Source organism: Orbicella franksi, chromosome 1 (genome assembly GCF_964199315.1).
Source record: "Orbicella franksi chromosome 1, jaOrbFran1.1, whole genome shotgun sequence".
NCBI lineage: Eukaryota > Metazoa > Cnidaria > Anthozoa > Scleractinia > Merulinidae > Orbicella > Orbicella franksi.
Window position 1 is genome coordinate 42,922,852 of NC_138145.1, and position 25,186 is coordinate 42,948,037.

At 41.5% G+C, this 25,186-nt stretch overlaps 1 protein-coding gene across 2 annotated transcripts; it reads left to right on the forward strand.

Moving 5' to 3' along the window:
• Positions 1-43: 43 nt before the first annotated feature.
• Positions 44-25,186, forward strand: LOC145463057 (solute carrier family 15 member 2-like). 2 transcript variants are annotated; one of them, XM_081446772.1, is made up of 24 exons: positions 44-971; positions 5,385-5,431; positions 5,915-5,999; positions 6,636-6,777; positions 8,640-8,726; positions 9,143-9,242; positions 9,676-9,766; positions 10,447-10,524; positions 10,683-10,765; positions 10,979-11,059; positions 11,728-11,817; positions 12,369-12,413; positions 12,714-12,746; positions 13,611-13,699; positions 15,031-15,112; positions 15,727-15,852; positions 16,716-16,880; positions 17,093-17,145; positions 17,512-17,649; positions 19,574-19,628; positions 20,149-20,235; positions 20,823-20,954; positions 21,814-21,921; positions 22,548-25,186. In XM_081446772.1, the coding sequence occupies exons 1-24, from the start codon at positions 806-808 to the stop codon at positions 22,746-22,748; spliced, it is 2,364 nt and encodes a 787-aa protein (XP_081302898.1). In that variant the 5' UTR covers positions 44-805; the 3' UTR covers positions 22,749-25,186. The 2 variants fall into 2 exon arrangements, with proteins under 2 accessions (XP_081302898.1, XP_081302906.1); XM_081446780.1 differs by lacking the exon at positions 44-971 and adding an exon at positions 1,486-2,216.

Here is a 25,186-nt window from a genome sequence, read left to right on the forward strand (position 1 = left end):
GATATAAAACGATAGGAAACCCCGAGGGGGGCGGGGGGGATTCTCATGTCAAATAGATGGGGCTGCTCGTCGGAAATTTTGAAAAGAACTCGTAGGAGGTACCGAGATCCTGTTTTGTGGGCGTGGCTTGAAATTTTTATCTTACCTAACTGGAACCAATTCTTACATAACACATCACCTGTCTTTTTTTTCGGCTTAATACCCTAAAAGGAACCTGGAAAGCTCCCGCTGGGAACCTTTTGAGGCGCAACACCCTAAGAGGTACCAAAACCGCGTTTTTACCGCGTTTTTACCGCGTTTTTGCCCATGAAAGGTACAACGGGCATCCCATGATTTTTACATGGTAGTTCCTTGCCCACTCCCCCCCCCCCCCACCCCCTGGGAAGGAAACGGTCAATTGTAGAGAAAAACTACCTACTGTATGCTGTATCAGGCTTGATTACCAGCCGCGGTGGAAATCGAGCCTAGTTTTGTTTATTTGTTTTCTTTTTGCTTTTTTGTGTGTTTTCTTGGATCTTTTTGCTAGAGTGAATGGCCTTCGATATTTTGGAATGTCAAGCGCAAATACTCCTTCAGTTAATTTATATAGGATCTTTCTAAACGTGTTGCAACCGTGTATTTGGAAAGGGATAACAGTTGTTTATGTTAGTCTTATTCTAAGTGACGTGTGTCTCGCAGAGCAAACTGAATAGCCAAGGAACCCGTGGCGACTGGACTTAATGTTTTATCTGTTCAAAGTGATATCTGCATATTATGTGTGGCCTGTAGCTAAGAAATTATTAGCAGAGAGCGAGATTTTGCGTCAATGTCGCGAACGGAACACGAACCACTTGTTGCAGTCCTTGGAACTCGCGAAAATTGTGACGGTTCTGTCACATCGAGAGAAGTTAATGGATCTGTGTCTTGTTTGCCAGTGGGAGTTCTAAGCGATGGAATCGCGCCATCGAAGTCGCCAAATTGGAAAAAATCTGGTATGAGATTGACAATGGTTCTTTTCGTTTCATGGTTTAATTTAATACTGCAAGGTATTGCGCCTTGCCTTATATCGTTTATTTTGCAACACAATGGTTATCGCCTTTTCTCGACGCCCTGAAATCACAGCTATTCCTGACCTATACCGATATTGTATCAGTGAAGAGAGTGCTTGGCCTTGGGAGTGGTGGAGGGCAGGGTAGGGGTGAGGCGGGAGAGACGCCTCCTTAATGGAAAATATTTTTATGCATCAGAATGGCTTTTCGAAGCTATAGCCAAGCGAAATTAGCAATCCTTTGTGAATACGATTCACAATAGCCCTGGTTACGTTATTTTCTATTTCGAGGCGCTCCTGTCAGCGGCGTCAGAGAGAGTCGCGCTCTGATGACCGATGACAAAATTTGAAATCAAAAAGAGGGGAAGGATTACTCGAATATGCAACCAAAATCTAAAATTCAGGCTTAACTACAAGCCGGACCACGCGCACTTTAGATTGCAAGATTTTTCCCTACCCTCCCACCCTCACACCCAAAAATACACCCGATGTCCGAAAAAAACCCTTGATATGAAATATATCAGCCAAATATTTATTTTCGTATCTTGCGATTTAAAATTCAACACCTAGAACGATGTTCTCGATGTGCATGACGAGGAAAGTTCATTTGTAGAATCTTATAACGAAAAAGTAGGGTCGATCCTTTACAAAGGACTATAAAAATCCCTCCCCCCGCAATATACTCCACCTCCTGGGGGCTAGGAATGAATTATGAGTTTATGACTGACAAGAAACGATAAAATCAAACAATAAACAGACGTCAGTGCAATAATAAACATCGGATTCTATCTACAAGTGTAAATTATCCCTCTTTGATTGTGTAATAAACTTATCTCAAATCAAGCAGACTCTGCTAGCAGCGGATACTAAGATTTTCAAGATTGAATACGGAGATGGTGAAATGTACCTCGAAATGAACGTTCTGGCTATCTTTCAAATGGATTTTCAATTTTCTTTCACGTGATTGGACATTCGACCGGTCAATTGACACCGACTGTCAATTGAGGACAATAAAAATTCGGAGAGATCTTTTACCGAAACAAACACGAGTAGACACCCCTTCAGTTTAGGTCCTGAACGTGAGATAGAGTATTTGTGAAATACAAATTTTGATTTCTTGTTGGAAAGCGAAGAACGATGGCTGGGATACGAGACCGCTCGGAAAGCAATATCAAGTATGAGCCAGCAAGTAAGTGAAAAACTGTTGCTATGATTGCAATAGAAGATTGTTTGAGTACTAGCCGGCAAGTGCAGGGTACGTCTCCAGATGCACTGGGGTTATTTTACATCTTTCCTCTCCTTTTCGTTAGTCGGTTACCGTTTAATCCTCGTTCTGTCCGTCTTAAAGTAGCGATTTGTGTCCCAGCTCAGTGCGCAAACCTATGCAATCTACAACAGTTGGAATTCGCGGGCAAGTTTCTTAAAAGCTTTTCACAACTGTTCGGCTGCGCCTAGCGTGATCATTCGAACAATATTGATCATAAAACATTTCGGATCGCGCGCTCACTTTTATAGATTGTTTTAATAACAACAACAGCAATCTTCCTGGAAATATCCGGCCTGGTTGAATACAGGAGCTACCCAGTTCAGTTCACGGGCGCGCCGAATCCCTTTTGATGTTACAGCTGCCGATGTTCTGTCAGACATTTGTATAATAAAATTTAGTATACAAACGGTCCGCTATTGTCAAAGATGCCGTCTTTGGTAGCAGAGCTGCACAACGAAACTATTTTCACCAAATTTGTTTCTTTAGAGAGTACATTGACGCTTTTGTCTCTCAATTACAATTAAAAAAATTGCGACCCTGTTAAAAGTTAGGTCATTAAATGTCGCTTTTTTGCAAACCTTTTGAAAACTGCGGTTGTATTTTTTCGCTTATTGTTATACTTAATATTTCGTTTGCTTTGTTTTTGAATAGAAATACAGCTGATTTCACCAAAGAGCCATGTTTGAACAAACCAATTATTAAACCACGGTTAACATTTTTGATTCTAAATTTGCACTGAGCCGGTAACAACAAGGTTAGGTAGTCAAGCCAAATTTCAATGTTGCAAGGTGACCCTAAAATGTATAAACATGATCCAGTCTTGTTTGTTTTGTCTTTTGTCGCAATGTTAGAGCCTTTGTCATTTTATTTTGACTCTATTTTCGTTGGTTTTAGTTTCTTAGGCTGAGATTTACACCGTTCCCGGTACAACCTTGTACAACAATCAGTCAGTAATTAACACAATGACCTCTCGCGCCCGGCCGATTAAAGCTTTCTTTTTTTCATATGTTCAAAAGACGAAACAATTTATGCCAATAGCAGCAATAAAAGGCGAAATGGTATGAAGAAGGCATAGCCTCTTTAGGGGAGTTTGGTTATTTTGAGACTTGATGTTGGGAGAGGACCTGAAAAATATTTATCAGAGACGGTATGCCTTTCATCCCAACATTACCTATCAAATGTCATCAAGTTTCTATCCTTCAATCCTATCTCGAGCAGAAATGTGTAATTGAAAGTCATGACCTTACTAGATCTCTCTTTTGTTTATTAGATACCCGAACGCAAAAGCAATGTTCTCCATAGAGATTAAACTAAACAAGATTTCTGTCGAAATCGAACCTGTAGACCTCGCAGCTTGCGGGATCTCGCGCGCGAGCGAGCCGGGGTTTACCAAAACACAGCACTCACACGGCGCGTAATCCCGCCAGCTAAGAAGGCTCTTATCCCACTCGTTCTTTGCATATTTGTAAAATTTTGGGCTTCATGCTTTTTATACTTGCAAGGATGTCGACAGCTGCGCTGCAGAAATTTGTCGAAAATGAAATATCTGCTAGCAGGCTAAGGAGAATGGTGCACGGCCCAGAATAAAAACATCTTCTTTTACTTTTCGTTCATAAGTGTTTCTAATTCCTTTTTTCATTCTTAGGGATTCGACACCAAAGTGTGAAATTTTTGTCATACCGCCAACGCGTAGGACCTTCTTGACTTGTCACACAACAATTGCTAACCTTGTAACGCGCGGAAACCATTAGGAAAATTTTTTCCTGTGTATATTCTTGTTTTTACAAGATTCCACGGTAACGTATCTACGATCAAATTAGTTGTCTGGAAAAACACTTTTACAGCTGCACTTTTGACTGCCGCTGTTTGATTAGCGTTGGCCAGTGGATTTCCCTGTAGGGGGTACGTGGGGCATCGTCCCGGGGGAAATGGTTAAAGGTCCTCAGAAACGGGATTTGCAGCGTTCTGAGGCCAAGTCAACGTGTTATAATGTCTCATTTTTGTTTAATTTAGGGGGTCAGCCCGAACCCCACGAAGTCCTCTCCCCATAGTCTGGCGGAATTTGCAGTAACGTTAGTTTCCTTTGCACTCTTTATTATTACACGAATGAGAATACTTTACTGTAGAGACACGCAATGCAGGATTAGGTACCCCTTGCCTAAGGTATGTGAAGGGTAGGGTTTTAAAGGGGTTGAATGGCCTGTCATTCACTGGGAAACTGATAAGTTTTAGTGGGAAACTACTCCGCTAGACCAGGACTTCGCACAAAAGTGGAAATACCAAACGTGACGTCAAAGATGATTTCCAGTCCGTACTGCGCAGTCTCGAGAGTTTTCTTACCGTTTTTGGTTTAATTTATTAAAAGACCTCACAAATTTTTTGTAACATTTCGAAGAAGTCCTTAATGTTTCATATCAACCGCTAAAAAAGGTGCGAAGCTTTATGCTTCGTTCTTTCTCAGATCACTCGATTCTAGCTGCAGAAATCAAAAAAGCTGTTGGAGAAACAATTCAGATTGCCTCATAGATAAGGTAAGCGGTTCGTAACGAATGATTCGCACTCCATCGTGTGAGACTCACGAACATCGGGGTGCTGAGCCTGCGAAGTGCACGGACTGGAAATTATCTTTTAACTTTAATAGCAGCTCACTGGCTGCAATAGTGACGACCTCGACGCAGGCTCTCTCTCCTTTGCCTTCCTTGACTGAACAACAAGGGAGGCAAAGGAGAGAGAAAGCCTGGGATCAAACTGCCTCTGTCGCTCCCGTCTAATTTGACGCTTTGCAATAGAGGGCCAAACGAGACGCCAAACCGTGCAAGGGAGGTACGAGAGGCGGCTGTATTCACAGGTTAGTCTGGGATGGGTCACTAGCGAATTTTATTGGCTAGTCTAGGTTAAGGTCTCTTTCTTACCGTCACGAAAGAAGTTACCGGCAGCTGCTGAGCTGTTTTCCAGTCTCGCTGCTGTCAGATTTGGCAGGGAAATAGAGAAAAGCTCTGAGACTAGAACACAGTGGACAACTAGAATATGCTATCAACACATGGATGTTAGTAACATCGTAAATACTTTTTTCTACGTTATTTTTTTCAGTTGCCGAAGATGAGGATCATGCGGGAAATTGCTGCACTAAAACCAAGGTTCTATTTAGTTTCTTTAGTTTCGTACTCAGTTCCCTCGCCACATATGCTGATATTTTTATATAACAACAAGAATACCTTGCAATTCAATTCTACTTAACCAGACAGCTTCAAATTTCTGAAGAACATCGGATGATCCCAAACCTTTACAACACAAGGTCGTAGTAAACTCGTTCCCAGATCTCTCTTCTTGCCGCCCCTCTCCACAGCAAGCAGAGAGAAGAAAAGAGAGAGTGCAGCCTCTGTTGGAAGAGAGATTGTAGTCATTTTTTGTACTTGCTTTTCTTGTAACAGACAATCATCATGATGAAAGCAACGAAATACCAACGTAAAAGTTTAAATTCAACCGTGGTATGACCCGCTGTTTAATTAAGTTGTTACCACAACTGCTACAGCCTTTTTTCTAATTCGCCCCTTGGTGACCCCCCTGTTTTTGATTGCTTTCTCATGACACTAAACTAGTCTTTTCTTTTTTCTGTTCAGAACTGGTTCACTAAATTCCCCAACGCAACTTGGCCGATTCTGATAACTGAATTTGGTGAACGTTTCTCTTATTATGGAATCAAAAGTAAGTAACTGCACTTAGTAAGCCTTACTGGGATATTCCAACAAGCAGTAGTGCATGACGTTTTACACTGTCAGTCGCACGGGCGAGCGCACGTGCGCGATAATCACCGAGATCGTGAACGAGAAATCCAGGGAGGAGAATAATGGGGACACGAGGCGCAACGCGTCGACTTGTCCGAAATTCTTTCGCTCGCCGTCGTGAGCTCGCGCGACCCCTACCTCTTCCCCTCGTCTTCCCATGTACCCCTCCTTATCAATGTTCTCCCTTTAAATATATTTCTATGTCATCTTTGATTTTTTTTAAGCTATGGACAGCCCCTTATTGTTCAAAATCGTCGCACGCGAGAACAAAACTGACCGCGAGAATTTTTGGGGTCAAAAGGCCCAAGATTTCGGGCGGATTTCTTTCTCCATTCTATGTGTTTTTTTGTTTCTGTTCCTCAATCCACTCCCTACCGTAGCGTTTCCACTAACTACGAAACTCATTAGTATCTCCCTGGAACCTGAAATCAGACAATATCTCACCAAATAGGGTCTTTAATCGAAAGAATCTCATCGAACTCGCCGTTTCCATTCCCACCCTACATTGATCTAAGTTTCGCTCAAGAGAACGTTTCACATATTTTCTTTTTCTTAGCGGTGCTGGTGCTGTATTTGACCAAAGACCTCATGTTCAACAAAGCAAATGGCAAGAGTATATATCATGCTTTTAGCATGACTAGTTACTTTACCGGAGTTATCGGGGCCATGATTGCTGACAGTTGGCTAGGAAAGTATCGGTAAGTCAATCAGTAAGTCATAGAAATTTTCACTCCAATGGTCAACCTTTTACTGTCTATTAAGGTATAATATGTGGTTCTTAACTTTCAGTCTGTGGATCAAACCCTAGAGCGTGGCCATTCAAATGAAAGCTATTGAGCAGTACTTTCATGTGGTACTGTTTATTTTGCTGTGCAACATGGTTCTAACTTTTAGGGACCGTTCATTTTTTATCAGGTAGGGGGGGCTGGTGGGATTTGGGGGGGGGGCCATGCGAAAAAAAATGGCTTTCGAGGGGGGGCCACCCCAAAAAAATAAGGGAAAAAGGGGGGGTCACGTGAAATATTATAGTAAAACTTTAAAATGGCATAATGTTTGAATATCAAAAAAATTGCTATAGAATAAACATAGAAGGTAGGATACAAATTTATTACAAACTTTCCTTCTGCTTTACAAAAACGTTTGGCGACAAAAAAGCATTTGTAGCTACTGAAAAGAAGTATTTAACACTGTTATTTTCGAATGCAACTTTCACTGGCACTCATCTTCATCTTCGCTGTCGTCGAGTTCTTCGTCGCCGCTTGTGCTGCTATGGGAGTCTCTTTCACCGATGCTGCAAGAAGCAGCAATGCTTTCCGTCCGAGTGTACTCTTCAGGGTACATGAAGGTGTAGACATAATCTCTGACTTCCTGCTCAAGGTTGGTGGTGATTCTGCTTCTTGCAGCATTGGTGAAATAATTCCCTTCTAAGAGCTGTGCGACGTATGGCCCATCTCTTCTAAATAACGACGTGGCAACATCCTCAACTTTAATACACCCTTCCGGGACGGCCGTTCTAGGAGGGTACACAAGGCATTGTGGAAGATCATTTCCTAGCGGGTTTCCAACACAGATTCCATAAACTCGTTGGCCGTTGTTTTCAGTCCGCTTCCTCTTTCTTGCATTTGACTTTCTGCGGTTTTCTTTTTTTCTTCTCGTTTTGTTGATGTGGTGTGCATGTTTGAGTATGCCCTTGAATATGCTGTTATAATTGCTCTTATTTTCTAGTGCTTCCATGTCCTACGTGACCTTCGTCAACTTAGCTTCTATACATTTGATCTGTTTTACATTAAAACTGTGGGCATTCATCAATTCAGATGAGGGAGATGCCAATGAGAGGCCAAATGCCACACGCTCAGGGCGAGCCATAACTAGGAGATCCGAAATTGACTTCTCTTTCTTTTGATTTGTTTTTCAAACAACAGCTCTCTGTAGTATAGGGATTGTAAATATTGTCTTCATAGTGAGCACAAAACGCGAAGTAGGGGGATAATAGAGAAATATTAAAAAGGTTGAAATCTAAATATTGTTTGTTCAATTTTTTTTGGGGGGGGGGTCATCCCAAAAAATGACCGCTATAAGGGGGGGGGCCACGTGAAAAAATTGGTAAGCTGAGGGGGGGTCATGCGATTTTTAAATGGTGCTTGCCAAATCCCACCAGCCCCCCCTCCCTCATAAAAAATGAACGGTCCCTTAAGTCTATGGATGAAACCCTACTGTGTGACCATTCAAATGAAAGTTATTGAGCGTATTTTCATGTGGTACTGCTTATTATGCTGGACATGATGGCTCTAACTTTAAAGTCTGTGGATCACACCTTAGTATGTGACTATTCATGTGAAAGCTATTGAGCAGTACAATTAAGTGGTACTGGTTCTAACTTGAATTAAACTTATGCTAATCTTGTGTTCCATAACGAACTGAAGTCGATACGCAGTTTTCAGTCCTTTCTCGTTTGTTTATCTTGCTTTTTGTACGCTGATTTAGTTGTAAGCCTGCTTTTGTCGTCGCGTGTGCTTTACAGTTTTCACACCTTTAGTTTTGTCGTATCATTGCTTTGTAGAACCATCGCCTACACATTGTTCCTTTATTCCATTTCTGAGGTCCTCCTTACACTGACCAGTGTAGACACTATTGGTCAAAGGAATGCGTAAGTCATTTTTTTTCTTGGTTTCTTTTATTCGGTTATTCGTCCATTCGTTCGATCGTCCGCCTGTCCACTTCGTTCAATCAGTCAGTCAATCAGTCAGTCAGTCACTCAGTTAGTCAGTCAGTCACTCAGTTAGTCAGACAGACAGACAGACAGACAGACAGACGATGAGTGCGCCAGTCAGTAAGTCAGTCAGTCAACCTCTGATACCGAGATATTCATCTATCTATCCATCCGTCCGTTCGCTTGTTCATCTGTTTGTTCGCTTGTTCATTCGTTATGTTAATTATCCAATTTTCTCTTGCCAATCTAACATCTGTGATCTACCAGTTCGATCCTCGCGGTAAATTTAATAATAACGGAGTCTTTCGCCGTCTTCCCTATTCATGGAGTTTAATTCATCATTCGTCTTTCAGGGTTGGACCTCTGATATCTTTGTTTGCCATGGCCATTGCTTGTGGTAACATCAAGCCTTGTCTCGCAGCGTTTGGTGGCGATCAGTTCCGCAAAGATCAGGTTAGTCCAGTCTTAAATCAACACAAAGAAATTGATATTTTTTTCTGCTCATTCTAGCTCCATGGCATTCTCTATCTCTCGTGCGCGAGTGCCTGTGAATGATTGACATTTCAGGAAGTCCCAAACCTTACGAGCCCAAATCGAGTGAACCGGAAGGAAGCGCATCTTTTGATCTACACAAGTTAAGATCAGAAGGAGCCAAACAAATACACTGTTTCGGGGGTACTACCTGTTCTCCACGACCACCTTTATATTGATTGTCGCGCAACGTCTTTATTTGGGTCATCACCCAAACATCTTCATTTAGGTCGTCACGCAAACATCTTCGTTTGGGTCATGACAGGATGACGTTTTCAAAGTCGTCACGCAACGCTTACCTTTCTTTCTTACTACAATACTCAAACGTTTGTTTGTAACTATGTTATTTCCACAGGAACACATGTTGGAGCTGTTTTTTGCCATGTTTTATGCCTCCGTCAATGTAGGCGCCGTGCTCTGCATGTGGTTTATTCCAATGGTCCGAAGTGAGTCTTCGTTTTATGGTGATTTGTTTCAATGCAGTAGCATATATTAGGGTTTTTTAAATTGTGAGGGTAAACTGAGTTTTTTCATGAGCTTTCGAGGGTAGATAACGGAGCGCGGATTACTCGCGAGTATTTCACGTTTCACCCTCGTATCTCGCCCATCGCACTTCAACTGACTAAGGCCAATTGCAAGCAAATCGTCGTTAGATTTTTTTCAATACCAATAATGATGATCTTTATTGACTCCTAATAGAAAAAGATTTCCAAAAACCGTTAAGCAAGAAAAATATCGAAAGCAAAGCAACATGACGTTTCGTCGACTTCATGTTATCATTGTCGAATTAAGAAGTTAAAAATAATGGCGAGGCATGTTTATGGACTTTGTGGGGAAATAAATTAGCAAAGATGACCTGAAAGCATTCAGATTAACCTCAAAAGCTGACCAGGATCGCAAATAGGATGCATGACTTTTTGCCTGACTTTTTTGTCGCTTTATCTACTGCAGATTTTTTTTTTGATAATTGCCTAACCCCTCCCTCCCATAAAAAATATAATGGTCCATCCCTTACGGTATTTCAGACAATTACGTTGATGGACAGAAAATTAAAGGTATTGATAATTTACGGACTTTACGATAGTCGTTTTAGCAGTAACAAATCTTTCTTTCTGTTTCTTTGCAGCTGATGTGCAGTGTTTTGGAAGGGACTGTTATCCAGCAGTGTTTGCAATTAACACTCTTCTTATCATTGGGGCAACCAGTAAGTTTGTTGTGGAAAAGTGCCATTGTTATCACTGTATTGGACGCGAACGGACTGTAAGTTCTCTCCAGACCCCTTTCGGTAGAACGCAAGTTTCTAGTCTCGAACTAAACGGTTTTACGTGTAACCTTTGCTGTAATGTTTTTCTTTGTTTACAGTTTCTCTTGTTGCGGGAAAGCGGCTGTACACGCTAAAAGATCCATCTGGTAACGTGATGATCCGTGTTTTCAAAATTATGGGGGTAAGATGTAGTCTAAGGTTTTTCAATTTGGGGCGTAGCGGTAGCTTGGCTTGTTACACAATACTTTCCAGATTTAGTGTTGCGTGACCATCTAAGTTATCGTCCATGTCACGCTTATAGTGTTCATGGTGCAATTCATTGAGAGTTGTCACGCTTTCGCCTGGTCCTTGCTTTAAGAAAGCAAGTTAACGGATTTTTTGAATCTTTTCGCAGCACGCAGTTTCAAACAAGGTCAGTGGTTCTGGACCTGCGCAGTGTAACCATTGGTTGGACAATGCTTCTGATGAATATGAGGTAAACATAGAGTTTGTTTTGAAGACAGCTCATTATCAAACTAACGTAAATTGGATGTTTTGATCAGATGTGTAACGGTCGCTTATGAAAAAATTCCCTTGACATCACAGCCACCTCTCCACCCGTGACAGTTGCTTAACCACACGTACCCTCCCCGTTTCTCGAAGTACAAAGCCCAAGGAGCACACCGGTATTTTATTCCATTCCCGACCAAGAGGCCGCACTTTCTTTGGCAAGCAGTCTGTCCGGATACGATTTTCTGAGCAAGCGCAGAGTCTTCGTTTCGTATCCTAAGCCAATCAGGCTTTCAGATTTGACGGAAGTCCGTCAATCGGTGCTGACCAAAAGAAGCGCAGGTTCTAGGGACGAGAATGATTCTAAAAAAATGAATCGGTTGCTTAACTGGCTGAGTGAATATTTCCACAGGCTTTCGAAGAAAATTTCTTTAAATTTGCCAGTATATTAACTTAAGCCAGGTGGGAGTGCAAACTACCTTGTCTGTGGAAAGGATATATCGGCGTTAAATCCAATTTTTAATAGTGCACGAGCAGGTTTTCTGGTGGGGATTTAGAGGCCGCAAAAAATGGGGAAATTAGCTCTTTACTTGTCTTTATCCTTTGTCCATTTTATTTTTCCATTCTTACAATGTTCGCCCCTTTTTTGCGCAGCACAAAGAAATCAACGACATCAAACTTTTACTCCGTGTGTTGAAGATGTACATACCTCTGCCTGTGTTTTGGGCCCTTTTCCATCAACAGGTAAAATATTTTATTTGTTAGACCAATGTTGCATCAACATAACCGCAACTCGAACCGTCACGCAACACGTGTCTCTGTTAGAAGAGCCGGAGAGGGGTTACCGTGACAGCTCAATTAACGGCAGCGAAAGGAAACAAGAATCAGTTGCGTTACCAGAAACAGGATTTCTTTGGTAACTTCTGCAATAGTTTTGAGGTAGTTTTTAGCGAGACCAAACTGCCTACGAAGCTGTGTCATAAATCAAGTGACGTAAACGTAGGGGATTTAAAACCTATCAAAGCTAGCTTGTTCAGAAGATGTCAGGACCTAATTTATTTCTAGGTGAATCGCGAAAAAGGAATATTAGAAGGTTGAAGAATACAATTGCAGACCTCGTTGTTTCGCAGGCTTGCTCTTAACGTTATCAGTCTCCAAAGCAAAACAACACTATTGATCAAGGTTCTCTATTTCAAAAACCAATATCGTCACCGGTTGTTGCATCTTTCCTTTCTCCCTGAGCAGCAAAGTTCGTCTTTAATTTTGCTTCAAATCACGTTCTTAAATATTTTCAGGGTTCAAGCTGGACTCTTCAAGCTGAGCAGATGGACGGCGACTTGGTGAGTTGTTGAACACAGGCAAAGCTTTAATCTGATGGCGCAGTGGTGAGAGCGCTCAATTCCGGCACGGTGCCATATGTGGGTTGAGTTTGTTGCTGGCTCTCGCCTTGCTCCGAGGGTTTTTTTCTGGGTACCCCGGCTTTCCTCCGTTTACAAAAGCTAACCTCTCCAAGTTCCAATTCGACCAGGATAGACGACCCTCGTCAGCTACGTCTGATGTGGTTTGCTTTCTAAATATTGAAAACTGTTGTAATTTGTATTTTAAAGTTCTTTGTATTATGATTTTATTCTCCAATTTAGGGTGGCTTCACGTTACGTTCCGACCAGATTCAAGTGAGTAAACTCCTAAAATATGTTTATACTTTTAAAGCAATGCGTCCCTTTCAAAAGAACAACGATTAGTTAACTGAACTTGGAGCTACCATAAATGATCAAAATAAACGCCCGGGGCGTTTATTAAGTGTTTGTGGTGTAAGGGGGGCGTTAAATAGATAAATAGGTATGAGACGTTTATTAAAGAGAGGCTTTTATTTCAAGTGAACCGTAACAACTACTGACAAAATACAAATAAAGGTTCATAGTTCTCTATCAACGCGGCGAAAATAGCGAGTTCATGGTTCTATATCAATTTCCTCGTCGTCATCTGGGTCAACAGTGTTTTCACAATCGGCTTCGTCGACATCCGACTCAGTGATGACCTGAAGAGGGTTTGGGAGGCCGGGCTCATCCGGTACAGAGAGCTGTGCTTGTGCTTGGGCCGGACGATAGCCTTTCCTTGTGGCGTTCATTGTCGCAGTTTGTGGAAAACGAAAACGTGAAGTGGGCCTTGTTGTTCTGTGTGCTATCGAGCCAGATCAAACCGAAAGAAAATTGACCGACATTCTGAGCGCAGAAAGTAAGAAAATAAAAGAGCGATATCCGTACTTTAATTTGAACTTGAGATCAAACAGGATACAATTCGAAAGCCATTGCTGTCTAAGCAACAAAGGCGTTAAATAAATCGCATGATTTTGCTTTACAGAGCGTTTTCTTGACTTTCAGACGGTTTTTTTTCGGGGGGGTGGGGAGGGGCGCCTCTATTAGAAAAGGGACGATTATTAGAGAGTGGGCATTTAATGGATAGGAGGCGTTTATAAGAGAGGGGGCGTTGGTTAGATCATTCACTGTAATTCTCTTTTCACTTTATTTCGCTTACAGGCTTTGAATCCAATTCTGGTCTTGATCCTTATACCTCTATACGATGGAGTTATTTATCCTATGTTTGAGCGATGTCAAATGCCTCTCAGGTAGATGGTTGTGGTTGAATGATTGATTGGTTGACCGCCCGCCCGATCGTCCAACCGTATTTCGCCCCAAAGCCCCTTTCGTCGGCAAATGTTAAATCCAATCAATCAGAGTATTCTAGTAATTTTTAATTTCACCCAGAATTAATTCACCAAGCCAGTGGCTTGCATCACAAGTTGATCAGCAGCACAAACAACCTCGTCAACACGGTCTTCGAGGCAAATCCAACTGACAGACATCTTGAATTTGAATGCTTTAAGATCCTTGGCATTACATTGCAACATGGTATATCATGACAATGGCGAGAAGCTTTCATTTCAATTACCGAAGCACTAGTCCTTTTGCTGATTAGTCAAGAATACTCGGAAATTCTTCGGGTTCCTCGCCCTTTCCGTCCTTTCCATTCAGTGGATAAAGACAAGAAATTGTGATATTATAGACGATAAATAAAGAAGACAGTTCTCCAAGTCTAAGGTGTGGGCGTTGTCCCAAAGTTGAGCTATTCGTTGAAATGTTCCGTGCAAAATTATAGAGCCTAGTATGGAGCCGCCATGCATGTTGGAGGACCCCCTTAGTCCTCCAATATGGCGGCCGGAAAATAGTGTAAACATCTAGAACTTACTTTGACTATCTAGGCGACTGATTATCTGAACCAATCCAAAAATAATTTACACAAGCACATTTCTTAATATTTTAACTCCTACAATGGCAAAAATCACGAGATAAGTGTATATTTTTTGACGAACGCGATCTTAGCTTTATGTCAGGCACCGCCATAACTCCGCACTCTGGTTTCCAAACGAAGGACGCTATTGAGCTGGAAAGTTGTAAACAGATATAAATTTAGTACCCCTTATGTCTGATGAGGATAAAACCTTTAGTGGGTCTTTAGTTTTGGATTTGAGAATTTAATGACTTCACTTGAACACACTCTATACGAGAAAGAGAAATTGCTCTTTCATAAACCTTGTTTGTTAATCTTGTTTTAGTTTTTTTTTTTTTTTTTTTTTTGATAACCTTGTCAGTGTAATCGCTTTATTTGCTATTCCTTCTGATGATTCAATCCATTCCAAACTAGTTATCGCGACTCAATTTCTTCCCCCAAGAATTAATGCGAAATCGTGTATACTGGATGTACGAATATAGCAATATTGGACAGCAAAGTAATTTGTTTTGATACGCGACTGATGAGTAAGCAAATTCTCCTTTCTAGTATGACTTAAAATGTACGAAGATCAGTAAAAGGAATTAGCATGTTACTATGAAGTTTTTACTCCTGGCATTGAAATATAAATCACGCGTCTTTCTGCGATTTTGCTATTCTATACCACAGTGCCCTGAAGAAGATGTCTGGAGGCCTGGTGCTCGCCGCGGTAGCTTTTGTTATCTGTGCTTTTGTGCAGATTCAGATCCAAGTAAGTTGACTAAACGCTCCCCTTCCTTGCACGAGTAGAAATGGGTACGAACAAATAACCATGGTAACCTGATAAATTGAACCCCATCCAGGGGAACAGTCTTGCAATATTCCTACTGGGGAAGGTTGCCTACCTTTTCAGATACAGTAGAACCTCGATATGGCGAAGGGCCAAGGGACTGGCAAAATATGAATGAATGAATGAATGAATGAATGAATGAATACCTTTATTTAAGTGCCAAACTAAAATAGCAGTAAATAACCACTAAATGGGGACACTATAAATAAAATTAATAAAACTATGTACAATTGATAAAACGAGTATGAAATTAATGAGATTATTTACATGTGCATGATTGTTGAGTGTGGCTTAGAACTATATAACGAGGTTTCGTTGTATCGAGGTTCCTTTCCATATATTTTACCATTACTGGGGCCAGGAAAATCGTTCGTTATGCCACGGACTTCGTTACATAGAGGTTTGTTAAACCCAGGTTCCACTGTACTAGACTTCAAAAAAACAATTAACGGCTTAATTTTATTTGCCCTACTCTGCTTAAGTTTTCTTAACAACAAGTTAACTTTTATACTTGTCACATGCATGTTGTTCTTTAGACTATAGGCGAGGGGCCTTCGGCGCCAGAAGCAGGCAAAACCACTGTGGAATTCATTAACAGTGTTCCATGTCCAATCTCTATCGACCGAGAATCCTTCTTTAGGGTGGACCTTGATTACGGAGAGGTATTTAACTGTTCTACTAGTGTTCAATGTTTAAGTTCAACATAGTGCAACATAACACAAGAGAGGCAACATAGCACAACATAGCGCGAAATAGAACAACATAGAACAACATAACGCAATATAATTGACACAAAAGAGGCAACATAGCACAACATTGCGCGAAGTAGAGCAACATGGCACAAAATGGCACAACATGGCACAACATGGCACAACATGGCACAACATGGCACAACATGGCACAACTTAGCACAACATAGCACAATAAAGCGCAACATACCAAAACATGTGGGAGGCGCGGTGGCCTCATGGTTAGTGCGCTCGTCTCCGGATCGAGCGGTCCGGGTTCGAGCCCTTGCCGGGGACATTGTGTTGTGTTCTTGAGCAAGACACTTTACTCTCACAGTGCCTCTCTCCACCCAGGTGTATAAATGGGTACCGGCGAACTTAATGCTGGGGGTAACCCTGCGATGGACTAGCATCCCATCCAGGGGGGAGTAGAAATACTCCTAGTCGCTTCATGCTACAGAAACCGGGATAAGCTCCGGCCGGATGGGCCACTTGGCTCGCATGCAGACTTACCTGCCTACCTACCTACCTACCAAAACATAACATAAGTACAACATAGCAGAGCATAGTAGAATAATGGGCAACAGATCACCAATGCTTTCTTTAAGCAATATTTAAGTTCAGATCAGAGTAAGTATGACTTCTGTGGAGCAATTGAAAAAAGTGCGATTACCGCAGTACAAAGCACGGTCGACTTTTCTCGACAGGCGTGTGACAGGGAACAGAAAAGTCCTAAAAGAAGAGTGTTTGATACTTTATTTATTTTTTCTTTTTTTGTGGTTCATTTACCAACGCAGAAGTCACCAGTGTTTGTCGGTCAGTCGGGATTGATGAATTTTACACTCAATACCCGTGGCGATGGCTGTAATGTCAAAGAGAAGCGCGTTAGCTTGCAACTCGACGACAGGAAAGTTTTCAGTGCCGTGGTAGAAATCTCCAACAATGAGTTCATTTTGAACAAGGTAAAGTAAAGAATGTACGTTTATCTGTTTTTGTTCAGTTTTTCGGTTGAACGATACAAGCTCGGTCCCAGGTTACACCGACTATCTTCTCACCACACTAGAGCGAAAGAAATAAAATACTGGGAACTACATGTGGAAACAATAAAACTTTGAGGTCATATCATTTCCTTTGGAAGCGTTCTGAGAACTTTGTTTCTTTGTCTTTTTTTTAGTTTACAATGAAACTGCCTGATATTGACATCAATAAAGCTGAAACCCGAGTGAGGTATGTCTCTATTGATATTACCTGGAGACCTTACTTTCTTCTTAAGCTAGTTAACAGAAGGACTACTTACATAATGATGGTAAATTGTGTTGTGTTCGTTTGGGTCAGCGATAGAGCAAGTGAATTCCATCTGAATCCACGTTTTCTATGACAGTTGCTTTTGTATCGCTGAGCTGACGAAGTAAGTGTTCGGAAGTGCTCGTATTAACCTCTGATTGGTTGATAAGTATCGGAAATTCTTCGGTTCCATCTTCGTGGATGCGCCTACGTGAGGCTCTTTTAAGGGCAATCCTGTCTTCGTGTAAACCTTAGAATATCTGAGGTTGTTAGAAGTACATTGCTTTCATTTTCTTTTCGCTTCTTTAGAGTGATTTACTCTGGTGGAGACAAGCTGCCTGAAAGAGTGGACGTGGAATTTAAGTCAATATTCGATAATGTCAAACCAACAGTTCTGGAGAACATTGGGCCGGAAAACTCTTCCTATAGTCTGATAGGAACTGGCGAGTAAGTACTGGTGCCCGCCCTTAAGGGAGCTCAGACACGATATTTTGACTTATTTTTGGCCAGGTACAAAATTTCTGAATAAAAACTAGCGATAAAAAGCGACGTTTCGATCTCCCTGATATCATTTTCAAGTTGTAGAAAAAGCGAATGAAATATATATGGGTTACTGACCGAACAAGCTTGGTCAATAAAGGATTTATCATATGGCTTTCGGGGAAATTTTTTCTTGCGGAACACGGCGGGTAGTCTCTAGCGGGCAAGATAGCTCCACCTTGCCCGCTCGGGTAGCCAATCACAACGCAGGATTTGATTCATCTTCCCCGCTCACGGAGCTGGCCATATAATAAACATATATAAGTACAAATTAGGGCGTGAGAATGTCCAACGATAAAATATGTAAACAAATACAAGCGCTAAAATGTAAGTATTAAAATAACAAGATGATATACGAAACTTTAAAAAAAACTTTGCACGCATTGAACAGACTCTTTGTTTAAAGTTAGCTTAAGCTCCTTTATAAAGAGCATTTCGTAGGTCAGGCAATCAAATTTACTTTGGCACTTTCTCAAGATCTTAAAATCGTGATATGTCACTTGGGACTGTTCCATGTTGTTCTTTAATCTGATTCCCGATTGAAGACGATCCTTTGTGTTCCTCAACCCGCTGATAGAGGTGTCGGCACGTATACCTGACATAGTTTGCATCGCACAAACCACACTTGTAGTAGAGTAAACAACACGTTACTGCGTACAAAATTACCTTTAAATTGGAGGAAACCTGAAAATGATAGTTTATCAAGCGGTCAGTATAAAACGCAAACTGCGGACTGCAGATAGTGACTGCTGTCCAGGGATAATGCAGACTGCAGACTACAGACTTTTTAAGTATATATCGTGTTATTTCTATGATCGAGTGCCAACCACGGTAAACAGAGTCATTCGGGCTAATCGTAGTGAAAATCTGCACTCCGGTTGGCCTGAATATCACTCTGGTTGGATTGAATATCACTCCGGTTAGGTTGGATATCACTCGGGTTAGCCAAGACAGCGCTCCGGTTAGCCTGTTTGCGCTTAGTTCTCAATGATGTAAAAGGTAACACGAATCAGTCAAGAATGCTACAAAATGCAGTCTGCAGTCTTCATTTTATCCCCGGTCCGCAGTCTGCAGTCCGCAGTCAGCGTTTTACACTGACCGGTTTATTAAGATAGAAAAACACCAAAGAGAATAATTAACAATTATTCACCGAAGTGGAGGTAAATATCCAACACTTTCACTGACACCGAGGTGAATAATTGTTTTAGTATTTACCACACAAGCTGAATAATTAGCGGACCTAAACGTTATTTTATGTGTGACAAGCGGTCGGAAATTTTAAAAGCTTTCGCGCCGGCTGCTCGGAGGTGAATAGTACTTGCTAATCACCTCCGAGTTAACCAATCAGAGCGCGCGAAAAGCACTATTCACTTGTGTGGTATATACTAATAAACCATATAGGAACAAGGGTGGTTAAGGATGGAGAAGATTGACACGGATTACAAACGACGAACTTGAAAAATGTAGGCTAAACTTTTCAATATGCGCAAACCGTGTCGTAGCTCCTTCAATACAGCTCGTCACGCTCTGTTCTCTTCCCTTTGCTATGACGACGAGCTTACGCTCAAAATATGAGCTTTACAAAACTGAGGCTGGTTTACACTAGCGCCTTAGCATAAGCAAGATTCACAGAAGTGGTAAGAAGTTGATAATTACCGCCTTTTGTAAGAAAAATGTGCTATCAGAAGGAGATACTTAAATGTAGAAATACTCCTAGTCACTTCATGCTACAGAAACCGGGATAAGCTTCGCCTGATGGGCCACTTAGCTCGTATGCAGACTTTACCTACTTAGACTGAGCTAGTAATTGTTTTGCTATTTTCCCCGCCAGGTACTATATAGACACTATCATGCATGCGACTAATGGAACAAAGTTTCACTCTGTGGTGAGTATTTGCGCAAGCTAGGCCAGTGTAAAACAGAAAAGATGTTTTTTATTTCTCTTTTCCTTCCTCTGATGGTCACTGTCTTAACCTAATATGAGCTAATTAAACTTATTTTTAACCAATTACTTTGTCTGAAGGCAGTGTAATTAAGAGCCAATCGGAACTCACGGAAAAAACTCGAGTGGGAAAACATGTAACTGGTTGAAGCGCGAGAAAATACGTTAGCCACATGGAAAGAGTGTAAGCTCTCGCAAGCGCGGGAAAAAGTGGTCTAGTCTTAACAGTTGATTTTCATTGGCTCAGTAGATAATGTCGTAGCCCTGATTGGCTGCAGCACGTTGCACGGGTTTCCTAAACTCGTGGATCGATGCGTAGTGAACTAGTTACTGAAACTTGAAAACGCAACATAGTTGAAACACAGTTTCAGTCGTTGGAAACACATGTCTTCGTACCTAACGCTCAGTCTTCACAGTGTTTCTTCCCTCGAGTAGCAAAGTACGTTAAATCTCTTTCCTTCTAGGAGCAAAACAGGAAAATCAAGTTTGGTAATTTTGGAGGTTACACTGTGGTTATTCACCCGCCTAAGGACGATCCCGACTCTGGCAAGGTAAATACTAATGCTAATATGTGTTTTTTGAAAGGAATAAGTTGAAAACAAATTGACATATGTGAAAAAAAAAACGGGGTATGTGAGAACTGCTCCGGGTGTTCAAGGATGGCTGAAGCTAACCAGTCGGCAAAGCATTATCTGCTGGATAGCATAGTTTGTTTTATAAACACTTCAATGGATAACGATTTAGTTATCCAGTGCATGGATAGCACCCTTTGAAACACAGTTGATGGAGGAGAATGGTTATAAATCCCTATAGAGTTCTTTGTTGTACATTTTCACTCGTTGTTTTAGCCTTGACCGTGCACAAAACACAATAGTTGTTTATTTCCGACCGAGGAACAAATGAAAGAAACGTTACGGTTATTGTAATTCACGTATACTGTATGCGCGAAAAACAAAAAAGATTGTGCACGGTCGTGGACCTTCCAACATAAATCTTGGCATCTTTTTTGCTGCTTTGAAGTTTTCCGGGCTTCATAGCCATTCCCCTCTATTAACTATGCTTTAAACGTCTGGGCGCTGGACGATAACTGCAGCTAACTATATATATTTAGTCACTTTCCTTTCCTCTCTTTTACCAGTTTGATTCATTCATGTACGAGGATGCTCCGGGTACGACCGTGTCTCGTGTGTTACAAGTTCCACAGTATGTTGTGCTGACTGCATCTGAGGTCATGTTCTCTGTGACTGGCTTGGGATTTGCATACTCGCAGGTGAGTAATTACAGCCCGTCCACACCACGTGTTTAAAGGAGTACGTCACGGTTTGCATATCTTGAGAAGTTTAGCCTGAATTTGTCAAGTTCTTCGTTTGTAATCCGTGTTAATCTTCTCCATCCTTAACCATCTTTGTTCCTTTACAATTTATTAGTATCTCTTTGGTGTTTATCTATCTTAGTAAACTACTATTTTCAGGTTTCTTTCCATGTTAAGGTAATTTTGTACATGACCAAACTATACCTTAAAGTGCCTATGAAGTAAAAAATCATTACTGCTTATTTGAAAGGCTTTTCAAAGTAAAGAAGAATGGCGTTTTCCTTTTTGGAATATCTTTTTTCGTTTCAGAGATATTCACGTTTTTGTACTATGCAAATGAGGAAAGTGATGACGTCATAGGTGGTGCCAATAAAACAGCACAACACTCAATCGAGAATAACTCTGAAAATATTAAAGCAGTGTTCTTTTAAACATGGCACCAGAAATGTAAATCACAAAAGAAACATAACGACACCCGTCGTGTCGTTGCCATGACAACAGTTATGCCGCTGGTTCTGTTTTAATTAAGACTAACATTACCAGATTTTATCTTAAACAAGGATCATCCACTCCCAACAATCTATCGGGAAGAGTTAAGACAATATGGGAGCCATGTGTGTTGCGAGCAAGACCCTCTGTCCCACTTTAAAAAGTTGCAAATGGGGATAATTGGTTTTTCACAGAAAGAGACTGGAGCCAAGAGTGTTGCCACTTTGACTCTATATCTCACGAGCTCGGTTCCTTAGCTCATAAGATATCCAGTTTTTTGACGTTTATAGAGGTACCGTTCATAACTATGATGTCCTTTCTATTTCAGGCTCCTACCTCTATGAAGTCTGTCCTTCAGTCTTTTTGGCTGTTAACAGTTGCTTTTGGTGATCTGATTGTGGTTATATTGGCCTCAGTGTTGCCTGCAATGGGAGTGGTAAGTTATGCGAGTCACCGGACTGACTGTAAGTGCCTTCTGTCTGTTAGATGGGGTGGCCTCATGGTTAGTGCGCTCAACTCCGGATCGAGCGGTCCGGGTTCGAGCCCTGGCTGGAGACATTGTGTTGTGTTCTTGGGCAAGACACTTTACTCTCACAGTGCCTCTCTCCACCCAGGTGTATAAATGGGTACCGGCGAACTTAATGCTGGGGGTAACCCTGCGATGGACTAGCATCCCATCCAGGGGGGTGTAGAAATAATTCTTAGTCGCTTCATGCCACAGAAACCACGATAAACTTCGGCCTGATAGGCTGCTTGGCTCGTATGAAGACTTTACCTTACCTTCTGTCTGTATGAAAAAATGTGTTCTTAAACCTACACGGAAAAAGTCCTCAATTGTTTAAATAGCGTACACTGTATTGTTACTGTGTTTTATTCTTGGTGGTGCAAATGCGAAAGACACGGAACAAAATTGCGGGCTTACAATGTGCCTCCAGTCTAATCTGGCACCCAGTTTTCACTCTGTTTGACTCCATTCAGCTTGGTTGGGGGAGATCTGGGCTCGATATTTCCTACGGTGAAGGAAGGAAAATGGTTTTCACGTGCATTTTTTGTTTTTCGCAGGATAAAGAGATGTTCCTGTACGGAGGTCTAATGGGCGTGATCGCCATTATCTTTGGAATCATGTCCTACTTCTACAAGTATGTCACTCCGGAGGAACTTGGAGAAATCGCCAAGGATGAAGAAAAGGAGAACCTCGACTTAAACGGGATCCCGATGGAGGATCGTTCACCAGATAGCAACGGAGATGACAATAAAGTGTAACGTAACTGTACACTTAAATGTAACGCAACTTAACACTAAAGTGTAACATATATACCTTTACTTTGTAGAGAGCCTGAGACCGTTTTACTCTTCAGTCCTTCTCTTTATAGATCGTTTTACTACTCAGTTCTTTAAGTTACAAGCCTCTTTGTAATCATTTCCAAATAGTTCTGAGAAAACTTTGATGTTAAAAGCTCTTATTTCGTGTCCTCTTCACAGCAGTCAAATGCACTGCGAACGTAATTCCCGTTTAACTAACGCGTGTAAACAGCTCAGGTCTTTGAAATCCTTGGCCAGTGTGCAAAGAATAGTAAACGTCTGCTAAGGTTTGTTATTTTGGAAATCCACAAATCTGATTGGTTCTCTCATTCTCTATTCTCTGATAGACAATGATCCCTTCTAGAGTCTACTGACACAGTTCTTTTTGGCAATTGGATTACGAGCCCGAGTTCTGTATGAGCCATAACCAACTCGGCTAAGTTCCCCTCGTTTACTCTTTCTATTCACTCATAGAAAACTGGGGCTCGTAGTCCATGTTACGGTATATTATGTTTTGCTATTGTATGTTATGCTTCGTCACGTTACGTTATGTCATTTTATCTACCATCGACTCGTAATCTGGTTAACAACTGCTTTTGCTTCAAACTCTTTCAAACTGTCTCGTGGCAACGAAAAACTGAATCAGCGCTAAATTTTCGCATTGTATTTGACCACTGCTCAAGGGGATGAATGGTGGGAGCTGAGGAATGACGCGTTTTTGACTGATTCCTGCGATCTGAGATCTGCAAACTATACGGATAGCTAAAGAATGGGTAGCCTCCTTCGATCGCAGACGCCCTTTGGTCTCGTCACGCGATCTTTCTCCCCCACGAAGAGAGGAAGAGGAAGATTGCGTGACAAGCCCAAAGAGCGTCTGTGTAGGAGGGTAAGGAATGGGCTGACACTGTTACTTAAAGCTGAGAAATCGCCAAACATTTAATTAACTAGGATAAGACTATCATTTACTCAGTTTTTAGAAGAACAGGCAAAATAGCTAGTGTAGGCTATGTGTAGATAGGTGTTCACAGTCCGAACAGTGTGCTGTTCCTCTGCCTAAAACATGCGCAGTCAAATTGAAAGTGACCACGCGAGAATGACGCTGTCACGACACGCTGCGTGTCTTAGTAACCCCTCTGACCAAGACTGCGGGCCCAACCTCTTCCCCAGAATCACTCGTCTCCTAGCTAGCAGGGGACTGGGGCGAGGAAAAGCAAGGTGGCTCTAGAGAGAAATGATTTGATATACTACATTCTTGGACTAAGATTTTCACTTATTCGTCTGTTTCTGCTAGTTGATCTGTGCCTTAAATTGTGCGACCAAATCACCTACAGATCTTCACGGCGTTTAAAATTGGCTTACGGGAAACATTTGTAGAGACGTTCTCCATTAGAGATCAACTAGTGGATGCTTCCGAGAAGGAAATCAGCGTTGAATCCGGGAACATTTGAATCCACGAATCCAGCCAATCAAATCATGTGGGTCAAGAGCTTCCTTTTCTTCGTGCCAGGGCCCCACCGGAAGAAGAGGAACAGGTGACTGGGGATGAGAATTCGAGCTACAAAGTAGCTTTTCTCCATACGGGCCAACTAAGCATGTTTGGTTCAGATAGGCTGTGAATAAATGAAGGACGAGAAAGATAGATGATTATCACTAGAATCAATCAAATTATTTTTTTATTCATATGTATCTTTAAAATAATAGAGGTAACTATTGGCTGTATGGTGAATTCACTTGTCCCTCCGGGGGCTCTTGTCTTGTGGGTGATAAAGGAAATAAGGCCGAGCAGAAACTGGACGCCAGGTGCACGAAACAAGTATCCTTCCTCAGGCCCAGTTTCTCACTCGACCATTTCTATGTCGCTTCTTTCACTCCTCATTCGGTAAGGCCTGGTTCACACTAGCGAAATAACGACATAATCGCTTATTTCGGCAATGCGAACATCGACATAAAGACATAAGTGAAGTGAAAAGAAAACTTTAAAAATGGAGCAAGAACAACTTGTTGCATTTGCGATAATAGACGATATTCGTGTTCTTAATATTGGACCGGAATGAGCTTACAGCTGAGGCTAATGCGAGGAGTCTTTTCAAATACAGAAAAGGCTGACGCGTTCATAAGTAGCTCATTTGCATAGCGCGAGTCGGTGTTTTCAATTGTCAACAAATCTTGACAAAGATTTCTTTCGTTGTCTTTTTTGCTGAGATACTGCAACAATTTTCACCAACGCCAAAGAGCTACTAACATCATGTGTGTTTCTTTAACACAGTGAAATTTTACACTGCGAAAATAACACAGACAAGGAGTTTTGATAACTCAACTAACAAAATCGAAATCGTTCATTCGAGTTGATTAAAGAAAGCGTCATCGTAACTTTGCTGATTATTTCTGCTGTATTCACA